The following is a 16,557-nucleotide window of genomic DNA, read 5'->3' as shown; positions in this document are numbered from 1 at the left end:
TCAGAAGTGTGCCACAACACCGCTTAAAGGGCTGACAGTTTGTTTGTGCTCTCCAGCTGATGAAGTGAAACAACTTCCTCATCTTTGGAAGGAGGGGCTTCAGATCCTCTAAAATCAGTGGAAAACTAAAAACAATTGCTGAGACTTGGTGAGCATTACAATGAAGATGAAGTTTTCTTTTGTCTTTCTTCTTTTATTAGGTATGATGAAAAAAAAAACAATACCAAATGTTGCTGATTTCTGTTTTCCGGTGCTTGTAATGATATAGATATTAAGAAATGTTTCTCTTCCAGATATCCCTCGTCTAAAAGGGCAGCAGAAGACAGAGGAGTTTGAACACATTTTCCTGAGATTTGCCTTCCCTTCGTTTTACAACAGTCACAACAAATCCTGCTGTAAACTCTACCCAGGAGGTTGTTACAAGCTGCTGGACAGCACAGGATACACCTGTGAATTACTGAGAGGAAGAGTTACAAAAACTGAGAGAGACGGCTGGATTGAATTCAAAATATCAAATGTGCAGTTTGTGGATGGAGGCTACTACAGATGTATTGTGCTCGGAACCCAAAACCCCATCTACTCTGACTACTATGTCGAGGTCTCAGGTAAGTATTTTTATGATTTTCATTAATGTGATGATTTAAATGAGTATTCTGCAATAGCCTGGAGTGTGCCCAATAATGCTTGGACAAAAACTGCATTATTACAGCTTCGTAAGATAAATGTGAATTTGCAAAACAGTATTTCAGTGTAGTTTTTTTCCGTCTTTGTTTGTAAAGGAGAAATCCCATTTTATTCATAGCCATAAACTCAGGAAGCTTGTTCCTGAATAAGCTTATTCTTGCATTTTGCAGAAGCTTCAAAGCACCACAGTCAGTCTCAGCCTCCAGTGACAACAACCATCAAAACCCTCAGCACCTCCACAACACTCCCACAATCCACTGGACCTGTTCTGACACAGGACCAAAGCAGCAGTCTCAGGTATTTTCTCTGTAGATTATTCATTTTCTCTTCGTTCACTGACCATGTGGTGCTTTCTGACAGAAGAGAAATAATGGTTCATCTAAATTCTGTGACCCATCTTCTTTTCCAGAGTCCCCTGGAGTTTTGGCCTGCCACTAGCTGTCATTGTGTCCATTACAGTGATGGTATTGATCACTTCAGTTATTGGTGTTATTTGCTTCAGAGTGAAGGCAAAACGTAAAAAGTTGGGTAAGCAGTTTCCTTAAATTCATTTTTTCTGGAAATTTTTCTGGAATTAATATGTAGCTTTTTTTTTTTTATTCTGCAATATGTAAATAGAAACAATGAGATGTTGTTTGTTTTTGCAGACCAATGTGGAGAAACTCTGCATGAGTCACTGAAACAAGAGGCCCCAGTAAGTACTAGACAGGGAACATGTATCACCTGTGACTCATTGTCACTGGTTTTTAAAAGCAGATTGGACGTTTATGCTTCAAACTTCCTCTGCAACACTGTCTCTGTCTCCCCATAGGAAGTTAGTGGCATTGTCTATACAACAGTGGACTTTAGACCTCACCAGAAACCCACAGAGGTGTATGAAAACCTGAAGACGCCCAGAACACGAGCAGGAGCCCCTGAAACAGAGCTTGCTGAGATGGTGGAGTACTCCACACTGGCAATCCATCAGTGAATTAATGCGAAAGTTTAAATAGTTTCAGATTTTTAATGTGGGATTTTATTAATTAGATCGCTGTGTTTTTAAAGGAAGCTCTGTCAATTTTTAGAGTTTAGCAGGTAGGGAGGATCTAAAAACAAATCATTTGGTTGCATCATGGGAAATGAAGGGTCCACTATTTTTTTGGAGCTTGAACCACACAAAGGACAGGATATTTTGGCCTCTGCTGCTTCTATTTGAGTTCCCCAAATTCACAGAAGTGCAATGTTGAAACGCTGAATTACGTCTTTAAATGTAAATGACAAAAGCTTTTTGTGAAAAATGTTTGAAGGCATAAAAAAATGGAATGATAATGGCATTAAAGAATAAATCTCTCTTGTGATGATGCGCATGATTTGGTGAAATTAAGGCAATGACGTTGCTGTCCTTGTGGTTTTCTCTGAGTTTGAGACTTTTCAACAGTGCGGTCCTCTTCACAGGGAGTGAGATACAGCACCAGAGTTGTCCTATCATGTCATCGGGTTATCTTTTTTTATATCAGTGTTTGTCCTCGTCAGCCTCTTCTAGATTATGGCCTCACCCGGCCCTCTGAGAGCCACTCGATATTCTATTCTCGGCTTGTTCTTCCTTTTCACTGAAAAGCAAGTGGCAGTCCTTTTTGTATCATCTGTAAAAGATCAGGTTTCTCGAAAGAGTGATTGAACTAACAGACTAGACTGACTCTTATTCATGTGACATTTCAGTAACACAAATCTACCCTGACTAAAGATGGTGTAAAAGCTGTCTTGCTGTACTGATATATACTCTTGGTTGAGGCGACCACAGTCAGACTGACACACATAAAAATATACACAGAGTATTTTATTTGCTGTAATCGCTTTAATGCAAAGGCAGCTATAACATGTTCACATCTATATTTTCCCCAATATCCCATTTTTATCATGTTCAGTGTTAAATCAGACCCTATATGGAAACACACATTTATAGATTATTCATCAGGTGTCTCATTTGATTACGCAGACTTGGCCAGACCAACGTACAGAGCGTGGGCATCAAAGACAGCGTAGTACTCCCTGATGAAGACATCTCCCAAGATCCAGAGCTGGCTAGAACCACCCTGGCCAAAGCCAGTGTTGCAGCCGTAGTTGGTCTGTGGTGAGAAGACAAGAGAAAAAAGATTGAATACCCTTAAATCTTCATTATAGTGTTGAAAACTTTGCTATTGCAGCGAGTGGCAGCTGGGGTCTAACTGACCTCAGAGACGTAGGCAGATGCAGGGACGGTGAAGGCGTTTCCATTGAGAGTGAAGGTGACATCAGGCATGCTCTGGATGTTCTGGCAGTTCACTGTAGCCTGTGAGAGGAACATCACGCACAGAGCTGAAGACCGTGTAGCAGCAGAAGTTCTATTTATTGCTATTTTACAGTTTTCCAGCTGAAGCAAGTAACCGAGTCCTGTTTAATTATTTTTATTTGAGAGTTTTGACGTCAGAGCATCAAATGTCTGTTTACTCTGGGTTCAGAAAAAGGGGAAAAATCAGTGTCAAATGGTATGGTACAATGGCATGACTCACTTCTCCATACTGGTTGGTTGAGGCTCCAACCCAGGCATTAATGTTGCTGATGTCACTGTTTGGGCCAACGATCAGGGAGGTACCAGTGTCAATGATGGCCTGGCAGCCACCGGAGCAGGCCACAATCTCTCCATTGATGGTAACACTGTGAGGAGAAACAGCAGAAGGTGGATTACAGTCAAGCCAGAAGACTTTGTGCCACTTATTTTTTGCTGTAAATTTTCTGCATGCGACAAGGTGATTAACAGTTTTGTTCTGGGTCACTGATTTTGGATGCTTTTCTCTCTACCTGTCCATTTTGATCTGCCAGTAGGAGGCAGAGGTGAGAGGGATCCAGGTGATTTGGCCGGTGTAGTGGCTGCTGTCAACACCACCAAAGACCACCTCGCTGCCCTGCTGACCGTCGCTAAGAGAGAAAACAAAGGAACAAATTTCATACATAAATCAAATTTCATGCAAAATGAACAACACACTCTCAACCAAATGATCGTGTCTCAGTACTCGCTCAGGTAGACGGAGAACATGGCCTGGGACACCAGTCCCTGATTGACCATGTTGTAGAAGACAGGCACGACATCGTCAGAGGCAATGCTCTGGAAGGCCAGTCCCAGGATGCCGTCAGCCTGCATTTGGGCCATGAAGGGAGCCTCTGATTGGCTAAGTCCAAACACCTGGTTGGACACACTGATGCCGCCCACCTGGACACACAAGACAGCTGTCAGTCACAATTGAATAGACCTCGATGATACTGTATGCCTGTTTGAAGTCTAAATATACTTTGCATTTTGTCCCAGGGGTTTTTGTTTACCTCAACAACGTCGCTGGCCAGGAATCCAGTCATGCTGCCAGTGCCGTACTGGATGGACAGAGCCTGGTTGTTCGAGCTGAAGGTGGAGGACTGCTGTGGGTTGAATCTCCTGTGGTTCTCTGCAGAGGAACGATTTCTCTTCCAAATGTGCATTTTATGGCAATGTCAAGCAACTTGGACTCTTTTCACTGAGAGGGTGAGTGTTGTGCCACAGATTAAATTTAATAAACTGTTACAGAACCCAGTGATGGAAGAAGTATTTAGATTTTTTACTTAAATAAAAAGCAGTGATTCCACAAAGTAACAATAATAATTCACAAATGAAATGCAATTAAATTTTATCTAAGCAGACATGCAGAATTATTAGCGACAAAACGTACTTTAGTGTCAAATGTAAAATTTTGCAGAATGGCTTCTGTCAGCATTGTATAATCATATTTATGGGTTATTATTACTGATGCATTACTGTGTAGGACACATTTCAGTGCGTCATAGATATGTTAGAAACATTATCAGCCAATTCTTTTTCACTCCCAAAAAATTCACAGCTGACCAAACAACCGCCTGGGCTGTGGTACTCACCACAAGCCTGGCTGGAGCAGTAGACCGAAGGGACCCACAGGTTGGAAGAGCCGGTGTCAAAGATGACGGTGAAGGACTGAGGAGGGGTGCCAATGGAAACCACACCATAGTAGGACAACTAGAGAGACATGGGAAGACATACAACAGAGATACAGATGAATAGAGACTAACATCAGCTTCATTCAAATATTGCAAAATGAATAATTGAAACTTTGCTTTTTAAAGTTTAATGTTGCAGAAACTGATAGAGGCAGATGTATTGTATTATTGTATTGTATTATACAGCATTTTTCTTCACTTCAACCAAATCTTGAACCACATCTACATCTTCTGCTCTGGACTCACGTCAGCATCGTTGGTCATTGGCTCAACACCATTCTGGATGAACTTGGCCATGGGGTTGTATGGGTGCTTCTTCCTGTACTCATCCCACAGTCCTTTCTCCTGCAGGGCTTGCCTGGCAGTCTTTCCCTTGATCAGGGGGATTCTGTGCACAGCAAAGCAAAGTAAGAATCAGCAAATTCAAAAAAGTGTCCACTATAAGCTGGAGACATCAGAAAATAAGTTCTACTTTCAACTTTTGTCCAAGAAAGGTGTGAGAGATCAAAGCAAGATGCAGCACGATGGCCTTTAGATTTTCCCTCAAGAATACTAGATGAAAAGATCCAGCCTATTCAGGAGTAAAATGTCAAAGAAATGACGGCACAGGTTGGCTTTCAGGTCAGACTTACTTGTGGAGGCATTCGGAGAAAGCCACGAGGGCTGTGAGGACGATGAGCCACTTCATCTTGTTGGTCAGTTTAGTGTCGGACTCAGACAAGTGAATTTCCAGTCAGAGAGTCCAGCCCTTATATACAACATATCAAGGTTGTGACTCCAAAGTGCCCTTCTACATAACTTGATACGGTGGAGATAAGCTGGAGATAAGAAATATTTGATATGGTGATAAATTTCTTCTTATCAAGACGCAAGTATCCCATTAAACAAAAGAACATTTAAAACGTTTGCTAGAATCTGGAAAACATTTTTACAATAAACTGCAAAACCTTGTTGAATTTATAAAGTGGAAGTTACATTTTATGTGTTTGTATCTTGTTAATATAATAACATACAAATAGATGAGTTGAGCAAAATTAAATTATTAAAGGAAATGGGTCAGGGGATAGTATAAATTCAAGATAAGTGTTTAACACACACAGTGCGCACATGTTGATCAGGAGATCTGATGTCCAGAGCTTCTGTTTGACACTGATATGGAAACTTTCCACAGGTTTTCAAAGGTGTGACCTGCGTTTACTTGGGCAGGGTTATCTGATAACAATAATACACAAAACAAAGACGCAGCGGAAGGTGTGGACACAGAATAACAAAAACCTCAATGATTTTTATACTTTCTCAAAGATCAGAGCATGCGTTGTTTTGCTTGTTTGGAAAGTTAATTTCATGTCACATTTACATAGTTAATTTTATATATTTAATGTCTATTTTAAAATATTTTTACACTGCTTCCATAGCCTTGGTATTTGGTAAGTTAGTATTTAGATTCTTTGTTTTGATAATAAAAATAATACCACAATGTAAGAGTAAAGTTTAATGTATTATTTAATAGTTATTAGTAGTTATGCATTAATGTGTAAACAGCATTTTATGTTGCAGCTGGCTGAGGGCCAGCTAATCTCAAATTTATATACTATGAGCAGATTAATCAGTAGCAATGCACTGTATTTTACAAGCTCATCCTAGATTTAGTGTATAATAACTTGATCTGTAAAATAATGAGTAACTCTCTATAGTTAATAGTTTAATAAATGTATATGAGTGCAGTATAGCATTTTCCCCAGAGATATATTGGAGTAGAAGTATAAAGTGAAAAGAAATATTCAGGTAAAGCTGTACTTTAAAATTGCCCTCAAAATTGTGCCTAAGTGTTGTACTTGAGTACATGTACTCATTTACAATCCACATCGCTCTAAGCAAGTATAACCTCATGGATGTCACAGGTCATTATATGTTTATTTTAAATTCATTAGTTTCTCCCCTTTTTGTTGTTTTTTTAAAAATAGTATTAATACTACCTCTAATGTTAATGTTTACACTAATATTAATACTGATGTTATTATTCATTTACATTTGTTTGGCACAAAGTCGCAGATGCCTTTGGTCATTAGTTCAGTTATATGGCAAGGTCACGAAGGTAAAGACATGACCTTCATCACAATCAAACTGTGATTAAAGCCACTTTATACTTCCATCCCATAACACACACAATGTTTAATCAAACAACATAAACTGTACACAGAAAAAAAACCCTCCACAGAGCCCGTGTTATCATACTTTTATTGACAATCATATCTATACATTTCTCTTGATAAATATTAAACATAAAATAAGCATGAAAACAAAACAGCAAATGTTTTAATGGTTCACAAACAGCTTCCAGAGGAACCTTGACTTCGTCAAGTAAAAAGTGTCTGACGTCTACTGTGGCTCTTGTTTGTTGGTTACACTGTCTTGACAGCTCTTTTCCTGTCCTCGTTGTGTGCATTAATAGAACACAAACTATACATCATAGTGCATAGAGTACACAAATGAAGAATACAGTCAGTGAAGATGAAATATGTGTTTTTGATCCATAGCCTGTTCAAGTCTTCACTGTGAAATATTGTTTCTGCTGGGCTCTTCTTCATCTGAATGTTTGGGAGTCCATTAAAAGTCCAGGCTTTTGAAGTCATCAGTACATCTATACTTGCTATCAGCATATCTGGTGCACACCAGGTGGGGGAGACAGGGGCAGGTGTGATGTTGCCTTTTCCCTGGATAGGGCACCTGAAAGTGGGAAAAACGAGGGGAAATAATCTGACAGTTTAAATCCTTCATCAGCTGACAAGTTGGGCTGCAAGTCTTAAAAACTGCTCTTTAAAAGCCTGAATTAAGAGATTGATGTGATGTTAGCAGAATTAACTGTTGCCACCCGCAGATGATCAAAGTGATGAATGGCTCAGATTGCCCGGTTCGCTGTGGAGAAGATCAATAGCCTCTGCAGTTATCAGCAGCTTTTCCAAAGCTTCACCCAACCTGTCAGCACTTGATATAATCTGAATTTCCACTAACGCAGAGAACAAGTGTGCGTGTGTGTGTGTGTGTGTAGCATAACATTTCTCCCCACCTTGTGGCTGAAGGGGTGACATTCATCCCCTTCCACACCTCTTGGGACGCACATCCTCAGACCTCTCAGCCACAAACTGACGGCACAGCAAAGACCAAACCCACACTGCACGTCTCTCTCACAGGCCTGCAGGACAGACAGAGAGAGACGAGGTGGTACAGGTACAGACAGAAAAGAATAAAAGAGGCAGAGAGACGGAGAGGAGGGGAGATCTTTTGATGCCAGTGAAGCAGTTTTATTTTTATTTATGCTAATAGAGATACCCTTTTATGTCTGAATCTATTTCATTTTTATTTATCGTAATAGAGATGTCCTCTCATGTTCGTACAGTGAAAGCCATTTTATCCATTGCCTGTCATCTCCCTAATCCATTTACAAATGAATATCAATCAGAGGACTGAGATAATTTCCTCTCGTTTTTCCAATGCACTTCAAGCGGAGGAGGAAGTGATCTCTCGTCAGTCATGTGTAATCAGATTTTACAATATCATCCACCAAAGTGAGCTGCTCTGTTTGCATTAACATATAGTTTATACATATTTGTGATTTGAATATGAGGAAATTAAATCAAACGTCAAGGGCTAGTTGTGTTACAATAGACTGGATGTAAAAATTTTCATTGCAGACTGAAACAATTAGTCAATTAATCGATCCACCAGCTGCTAACGATTTCCTTTATCAAGCAAAAATCCCAAACTTTTTTCAGCACCTGCTTCTCATACGTGAGGATTTGCTGTTTTCTCTGTTTTACATTGTTGTAAATTTAATAACTTTGGGTTTTGGACTGTTCAACAGACAAAACAAACAGTTTAAAGCTGTCATCTGAGGGTCAGAAAACTGTCACTGTTTTACATGTTACAGAATAGCTTGTTTGATTAATAGAAACATAATGAACTGATTATCCAGTGATAAAGTTAATTGTTAGCTACAGCCATAGTGAATAAGTGGCTTTATTTTCAGTGTGAAATCATAGTTTCTCAATACACCTGAAGGAAGACAATTACAGAAAGAGATGACAATAACTAATCAGACAAGAATACATACATTAATTTAGAGGAATTGGACACCCCTCTAAAAACAGGTTAGATATTAATTTAAAACAAAAACACATCAGTGCGCTCTCACTCACCCCTGTGATGACGGCTCCTCTGGACCAGCTCAGAGACACCAGGAGGAAGGACAGCAGCACCGCCGTGAAGCCCATGACAGCAACAGGAGAACTGGGCTCTCTCAACACCCTTCAACACTGGACAGCAGCTGTTAACGGACTCTCTGGCACCTCACACTGGATCCCTGACTCTCCAGTCAGTCATGAAGGTTCCCAGAACTCCTAAGGGGGAGGGGGAGCCACACTCTCTCCCTCTCTTTATCCACCTCCGACCCCCACCCAACACTCCCTCTCTCCCTCCCCGTGTCTGAGACCTCCCCACACCCTCTCTCCGACTGTCTCCTCAGACGCTTCGTCATCTTACTCATCCAGCTGACGCCTGACGGAGGGTCACTGTAACCCTCTCTAACTCTAGATCTATGCCTGTTACACACTGTAGGATTTGACCATACATATGCTCAAGGCAGAAGCTGACAGCTTCCATGACTCCGGTGGTTCAAAGTAACACAAAAAATGTGGGAAAACTACTCTGAGATTCATGACATTCATGTGAACTAAAATTAACCTGACATCTCTTTGTGAGAAAAAGGGCACAGGTGCCATGAAATCCTGAGCTATTTGTCAGTCTCAGGCAGCCAGGACAAAACAAATCAACATTAAAGTCATTCAACACGTTTGCTGAAATTACCAGAGGCTGACTCATGGACTGGGGCTTTGTGTAAACATTATTAGGCTGGAAAGTGATATTCCTTATTTTATTATAGGATATGTATGCCATGATGCCATGTATTGTGACAGCTGTCATCAACCTTAGCCATGCATCACTAGTTTATCCACACAAATGAAGGCCTATAAGGTTGCTTTGTCATGGAAGCTACCCCATAATTGCTGTGAGGTGTACGATATTACTGAAACGTCAGTTTCAGTAGTATAATCAGTTACTTCTGCTCAGAATCTGTCACATGTTGAGTTTTTGAGTGAAATGATAACTTGGTTTGGTCTGTTTCAAGGTCTAAAACGATGTTTCTTTTATTATTCTTTGATTATTTAACTTTATGAAATTACTTCATATAAATTAATCATATTGCTGCTTATTTGGAGACACCGCCTCTTACTACACCTCACAGAAAATGCTTATTTGTAATGATTCGTCCCTGAGCTCTCTTGTTCCCTCCTCTGGACCTGCCATCTCCTCCTAATATGTTTCCTGTTGCCTGCCTGTTATCCACCCATCCATCCGTCACTGAACCTGCCCACATCTGTTTCTCCATTTAGGTCCTCCCATCCTGTGCTGCTACCAGCACTTGCAACAGCATGATCTGACCAGAATGTACCCAGCAGACCAAGTGTTTTCTGAGGAGGAATTTTATGACATCCGGAAGATGTCAGTCCCCTAAGCTGCTGCCCAGGGCTTCAGTTACCCACCGACCCAGAGCCTCAGCTGCCCATCCTGCATCTCGCCTGTTCCTGTGATGAGAGTCTCTGCTGATGTCTCATCTGTCCCTGAGTCAGCCAACCTGGCTGACTTCCTGTTCATAAGTTGGCCGATATCAAGCCTGTTCCCCAGTCTGTTCCTGAGTGAGCTGTTCCTGCCGACATCCTTTCTGATGTCCAGTTGTCTGTCCCCACCAATGTCCTGTCTGATCTCCAGTCAGCAGCCCCTGCGGACCCATAGCCAGACCTCCAGTTGGCCATCTCTGCTGACGCACAGCCAGAGTAGCTGGGCCATCAGTTGGCTGTCTCCGTTGACTCACATCCAGACCTCCAGCTGCCCGCCTCCTGCCCTGAACCCTGTCCTGACCTGTTGCTGAATCTTCTGGTACCAGTTGCCTTTCCTGATATCCAGTCTCATCGTCAACTTCCAGAGGGGTCCAACTTACTTCACTGCTCACATGCTGTCTTTTTCCCTAGCACAGTCACTTGTCATTTCTTCCTGTCTCCATGTCCTCTTCCTCACCTGTTTTCCATTTTCTCAATCACCTGAGCTTCCCTGTTCACTCACACCTTTTCCTAGTTTCGCATTATCCTAGTACTTATACCAGCCCTTTGTCCCCAGTCACTGTTAGAATGTCTGCTTATGTGTCTGTGTATTTATCTACATGCCTGCTACCTGTGTGTAGTACCTGTTGTCTGTACCTGTGGACCTGCCTGCTTATCCACGTCTGTAAACCTGGTTCAACCTGCCAACATGTGTGTTTGGGTCCTCCCTTCCTGTGCTGCTATCAGCAATTGTGACATTATTAAGTTACAGTGTCACCAAACTGATACCAGAATGTGAATAATGAGTCTTGATATCCCTGAATTATACCAGCCGTTACACAGTGTATGGCAGGGTGATGATACACTGACTCTAAGTCAGATGTCTTTTTGGGGTCCAGCTCATCTTCAGATTTACTGTGGTCGTAAAGTGGCCATGTAAGAAATAATGGGTCCTAGTGTTTTATGCCAACTATCCTTGATACAAGATTAAAGATTGCATATGTGAGTGTGTGTGTGTCTGTGTGTAACAAGGGAAGAAAATATCACACGTATGTGAACCTTGACAATTATTCCGGATGCATAAATTTGCACTTGTACATGTGTTTGCCTACGTGCATCCTCGGACAGTGATGGGCTGCAGGTTGTCAGTGGAAGCGGCCGGGCTCTGCTGATTTAAGGTGGTAGAAGAGAAATATGAGAGAAAAAAGAGGAGAGGAAAAGTTAGAGGAATTAAAGGAGGGGTGGGGGACATACCCCATGGGTTAGTCAGCAGGACATTACCCTTCTGCTGTGCAGTTGATGGATTCCCCCAATGCAGCGGCCACATAATTACATTCACCCCTTTCTGCCTTGTCAGCAGGAGCGCTGAAGCCTCACCATCTTGGGACAGGCAGCAGAAATCATGCAGTGAGGAGAACCAAGGCGGTGGCCTGCAGCTAATTTTTGAAGAAAACACATGAACAAAATCCATCAGCCAAAGGCTGCAAAAAACAAGGTTCCTCTTCATAATATTAAGACCATTTTTCATCTTCAGTGAAGAAAACAAATTGGTAAAGTTTGCATTATAGTTGTAACAGCTTTAAGTAGTTATCGTGCTGAGTAATGTTTGCACCATCCTGTTATGGCTAGGATGGTGGAGATTAATTTGTATCCAGAGATTTCATTTGTCAATGATCTGAGTGCCCCCCCCCCCCCCAAAAAAAAAACACTGGAGCTGTTTCAGGAAACCTCAACTTATTTATGAATCATCTGACCGCCTGTGCAATCCTTGAGACAAAAAGCGGAAGCTGTACTATCAATAAAGATTTTATTTTCAGGAGGAGAAAAAATATCGCAAGTAATCTTCTACATCTATAAATATATTTCGATATTCAGAGTAAATACTAAAATCCATTTCTCACTGTGGCTGGAACGAAGAGAGAGACACATGAATTATGGAATATAGAGAGGCAGGGTCTCATTACATAACTGATCCACTTTAGAAAACGATTTTAGTAACCTCGACACATAGATGAAGCCAGGAACAATGATGTATACTAAGCTTATATATCATATGCTGAGGGCAAAATATTACATCTTGGTAGGTAATAATATGTAAACACGACCCAATTAGTTTATGTCACATATCTGTCTACTTTAAATGTCCACACAGTATATATTTTCTATACATATAAGTGCACATCGTGTAGAAATTAAAATGCTACAGTGTTTACACATGTTGAAGTGACACCGCAGTCTCCACTGACGTGTTTGGGTCCGCTTCGCTCACAGCCACAGCGCGCTTCGTGCAGTTAGGTTCTCACAGGGACCCGTAGAGCATGTGACGGTCAGCTGACTCCAACCGGAAGCTTTGAGGAAGCGGACAACCATAACAACAAATCTTCAAAATCAAAACCCGAATTTCTCAAGTTATTTATTTCTCTTAGTCATGGAGTCGACCCTCGAGCAGCATCTGGATGATACGTAAGTTAAAGCGAGACTGTTTCTGAGTTTGTATGTAAAATGTTAAATGTAAATGTTAATGGACGTTAAAGACGACTTTTCGCTCCTTGTGTGTTTTTGGTAGCATGAAGAACCCAGCAGTTGTCGGTGTGCTCTGCATGGACCAACAAGGACACAACCTGGGCTGTAAGGAAACACCAAGATCGACATTAGCTTAACAGAAAAAGTGCTTCTCAGATATATAAACACCAAACTGATTTCTGACCGAAGGAAGAGTAAAAATCATGCCAGGAAAATTAATCAATTGCTCTTGTGAATTCACCTCAAACCCATGTACAAAATACAAAAGAACCAAAAGTAAAGGTACTCATTGAGAATGTCGCATTTCAGAATATATTTTGTATTCTTAGGTTAAAGCAATTTATGACCACTTTAATGTTACTGCTGGTAAAAGTGGGGCTAATTTTAACTGCTTTAATATTTTGTACTGATAAGTAGCAGGTGATTTTCCCCCAGAGGATCAATCAAATCTCATCTTATCTAAGCTAATACACCATATTTTATTTTGTATTTCTAATCTGCAAAGAAGCCTGTAACTAATGTTAATAAATGTAGTGGAGAAAAAAGTACAATTTTTGCCTTTGAATAGTGGTAGAGGTGAAGTGGAAAGGCAGTGCAGTACCTTAAAATTGCACTTAAGTACAGTACTTGAGTAAATATACTTAGTTACTTTCCACCACTGGTTTTCTACACAGCACAAAAAACTGACTGCATTGTTTTATATAAACGTGTTATTATTAGTGTAATATTTAATAAGTTAATGTGTTTACACTTTTTCCTCAGTTGTTTATGCACATTTTGTGTGAATGCATGTGTGAATGAATACACCAGATTCACAAACAGCCTTCCTTTCTTGCATATCCCCTATTCACAAAAAGCAACTTGAATTCTGTATGAAAGCAAGCAAGAAATGCAGATGCTGCTGTGACAAAATGAGCTTTGTATTTGAGAATTTAACACAATGTTTACATTTGACCTTTGTGCTAAAGCAACTTACAAGAATTGTAAGTAAATTATTGTGAGCTCCCTAATAACCACGCCAAGCCCAAGAACAAATGCGTAAAATGGAAGATGTGCATTTCAAAACAATATAACACAAATAAATCGCTACCCATTGTGTTGGGCCAAACTGGGTCAAAAGCAGTCCAAGGTTAATCATATTTGCAAAGTTAATAATTGCATGTTACTGGGAACTAAAAGTGGGCAAATACGTGCTAAGTAACATGACCAAGCAGAATGCTTGACTTGCTGATAAAAAAATAACAAAGCGTAGTTGTGTGTGAGCATCACTAACAATAAGTAACAAAGTCAGGTAAAACATATGATTATATCACTGCCAACTCCACTTACCCTTGTCTTATGTAAATACACCCAGCATGCTCTGAAGATCTAACCACCTGAACTAATAACCACTTGTTGTCAGAGATGCATTTGGTCACATAAACCACAAATTATAAGAGCAAAACACATGCAGTCCAACTACACCAACTACATATATGGAAATACAACTTTGATTTCACACATCCACAACAACAATATGCTGGAAGCACAGACAGCAAGGTCCTGATCATAACTGGATTTTTGGAGATGTGTCGTTTATAAAGGAATAATTTGACATTTTTGGTCTTTGCCGAGAGTTAGATGAGAAGGCCTGTAGTTTACTCAAGTCTGTAAAGCCAGTTAGCTTAGTGCAGCTCAAAGACTGGAAACGGGGGAGCAGCTAGTCTAGCTATGTCCAAAGCTATGTCCACCAGTACCTCTGAAATTGACACTAATTAACAGGTAAAATCACATTTGTTTAATCTGTACAAAAACTAAGTTGTGGAATTGCCTGGATTTATTTGCAGCACTCATTCTTGGCCAATCGCGTTGTTGCTTTGACCAAAAAGATGTGAAATCATTTGAAGTGTGATAAAATCAAAAACATGTTGATTTGACCTTTCAAATGTTAAATGTAGCTTTTAACTTTGAAGAAAAACAGACAAGTTACAAATAAGATGGTTGCTGTTTAATTAACCCAGGAGAAAGTTTAATCATGTTTAGTGTGTCCGCAGCACTGCTCAGTGACATCCCTTTATATTTCACGATCACCAGGCCGTGGCTCCCTGTCTGATGAACATGGTGGTGTTATGTCCGTTCTGGCCAAACAAGCTGCAGCTCTTACCAGAGACCCAACAGACACTCCAACCGTGTGCTTGGAGTCTGAATCAGGGTGAGCACTGAGACAACCTTTTGTCTTTTTTGGTTGACTGAGTTCCATCTCTCCTCCCCCTTTTCACTCTCAGTAAATGTAAGGTGTTTTTTTTCTGTAGTGTTTTTTTTGATTAATACTTGGGGAGATCAGTAAATCTAGGAGAAGCAGTTGAAAGAGATCCAGAATCAAAGATTGAACGACTTTGGCCAAAGTCTTGGCAGAGCAGTTTATTTTCATTTGTGTGGCTATGCTGCCACCTTCTGGACTCTGTGTGATTCCAACTTCCAACAATGACTTCTTCCCAACACGATGATTGGGAAGAAGTCATTTTAAATGTCAGACCTTGTTGCTTTGTTGTGTCAACAAGCTGTAAATCTGTGACTTAATGACTGGGACAGATGTCAGGTTTGAGCTGGTGAGGCGATTTCTCTGTTCTGATTATTAGTGATCAAAAACAATTAGAAATTACTCAACTAATAAGTTACTTCAATGTGGGTTAGAACTAAATTCTCTTTAAATAGGACATTTATGCAACAACATTTGTGCTTCTACTGCTGATACCCATTATAATGGTGATGGTGCTGATACAAAGAGAAATCATAACATCACCAATGATAATCATGCACAGACAGCCTGTGGACTGATATGATGTGTAAGTCAAAGGCCATTCAGAGATATCACTAAAACTTCAATTAAATTTTTACTCATTTCTCTTGTCTGTACAATTATTGTTTATCAGGTGGATGTGTCTCTTACTATATTGTTTTTTATATTTGTTTTTGTAGAAACATTCTGGTGAGGAGTCACGGGACCATCACAGTAGCAGTTCACAAGATAGCATCTTGAAGACACCAAGGCTCACTGAGGAGTTTTATTGTAAAAAAAAAAAAAAAGTACATGTAAACAAACACAAGTATAATCACACAATCTGAATGAACTTTGAGAGAGAGGAATGTGGGGTTTCCTCACTGGTCTGCTGTATTGTCTGTATTATCAGATCCCATATTTAAACCAGAGAGCGCTTTCTAACTTTCTAATGCTGAAACACTGGAGCGTGAATCCTTTCTTTTATATATATATATATATATTAAAAAATGAGTATACACCAATTCGTTAGTAATGCTGTTTTATTGATTCTGTGTCTCATATGATGTTATATCCAGCCATGTTAATGCTGTGTGTCTTCGTCTTTTTGTTAACACCCAAATCCTTCAATCCAAGTCAGTCATGCACAGAATAACAACCCTTAATAAACTTTAACTTGACTTTGTGCTGCCCTCCTCTGTGTTAAGTATTCATTATTTTCTCCTTTGCTCGGTGTTTCATGGTTAACCAATTCATTTTCTTTGGCAGCGGCGTTACATTCATCCCAGACATGAGAAAGGGTTTCACAGTTTGCAATCATTGATGAAACCGCGGAGGTCAAGCATGGCGGTAAGATCTCACTTATATATTTACAGTAAGAGCTTGTAGGAACAGGTAATACTGGAGCTGCGGCAGCAGCAA

At 40.3% G+C, this 16,557-nt stretch overlaps 4 protein-coding genes across 5 annotated transcripts; 2 read left to right on the top strand and 2 right to left on the bottom strand.

The window, feature by feature from the left end:
* The first annotated feature begins 129 nt into the window (after positions 1–129).
* Positions 130–1,990, top strand: LOC121196603. 2 transcript variants are annotated; one of them, XM_041059873.1, is made up of 6 exons: positions 130–200; positions 294–605; positions 858–981; positions 1,094–1,212; positions 1,332–1,378; positions 1,496–1,990. In XM_041059873.1, exons 1-6 carry the CDS (start codon positions 161–163, stop codon positions 1,652–1,654), a joined length of 801 nt encoding a protein of 266 aa, XP_040915807.1. In that variant the 5' UTR covers positions 130–160; the 3' UTR covers positions 1,655–1,990. The 2 variants fall into 2 exon arrangements, with proteins under 2 accessions (XP_040915807.1, XP_040915806.1); XM_041059872.1 differs by having other exon boundaries at positions 855–981.
* A 661-nt stretch (positions 1,991–2,651) lies between these two features.
* On the bottom strand, positions 2,652–5,404 carry LOC121191954 (pepsin A-like). Its single transcript, XM_041053447.1, has 9 exons — positions 5,334–5,404; positions 4,948–5,089; positions 4,603–4,720; positions 4,021–4,139; positions 3,714–3,910; positions 3,502–3,618; positions 3,213–3,357; positions 2,894–2,992; positions 2,652–2,789 (listed from the first exon to the last, which is right to left on the bottom strand). Exons 1-9 carry the CDS (start codon positions 5,387–5,389, stop codon positions 2,652–2,654), a joined length of 1,131 nt encoding a protein of 376 aa, XP_040909381.1. The 5' UTR covers positions 5,390–5,404.
* A 1,571-nt stretch (positions 5,405–6,975) lies between these two features.
* Positions 6,976–9,025, bottom strand: prok1 (prokineticin 1). The gene is made up of 3 exons (XM_041059831.1): positions 8,898–9,025; positions 7,769–7,894; positions 6,976–7,428 (listed from the first exon to the last, which is right to left on the bottom strand). The coding sequence occupies exons 1-3, from the start codon at positions 8,970–8,972 to the stop codon at positions 7,309–7,311; spliced, it is 321 nt and encodes a 106-aa protein (XP_040915765.1). The 5' UTR covers positions 8,973–9,025; the 3' UTR covers positions 6,976–7,308.
* A 3,646-nt stretch (positions 9,026–12,671) lies between these two features.
* Positions 12,672–16,323, top strand: lamtor5 (late endosomal/lysosomal adaptor, MAPK and MTOR activator 5). Its single transcript, XM_041046223.1, has 4 exons — positions 12,672–12,818; positions 12,922–12,983; positions 14,952–15,069; positions 15,837–16,323. Exons 1-4 carry the CDS (start codon positions 12,784–12,786, stop codon positions 15,895–15,897), a joined length of 276 nt encoding a protein of 91 aa, XP_040902157.1. The 5' UTR covers positions 12,672–12,783; the 3' UTR covers positions 15,898–16,323.
* Positions 16,324–16,557: the final 234 nt, after the last annotated feature.

Source organism: Toxotes jaculatrix, chromosome 2, assembly GCF_017976425.1.
Source record: "Toxotes jaculatrix isolate fToxJac2 chromosome 2, fToxJac2.pri, whole genome shotgun sequence".
Taxonomy (NCBI): Eukaryota; Metazoa; Chordata; class Actinopteri; family Toxotidae; genus Toxotes; species Toxotes jaculatrix.
This window is presented reverse-complemented; position numbering and strand designations above follow the sequence as displayed.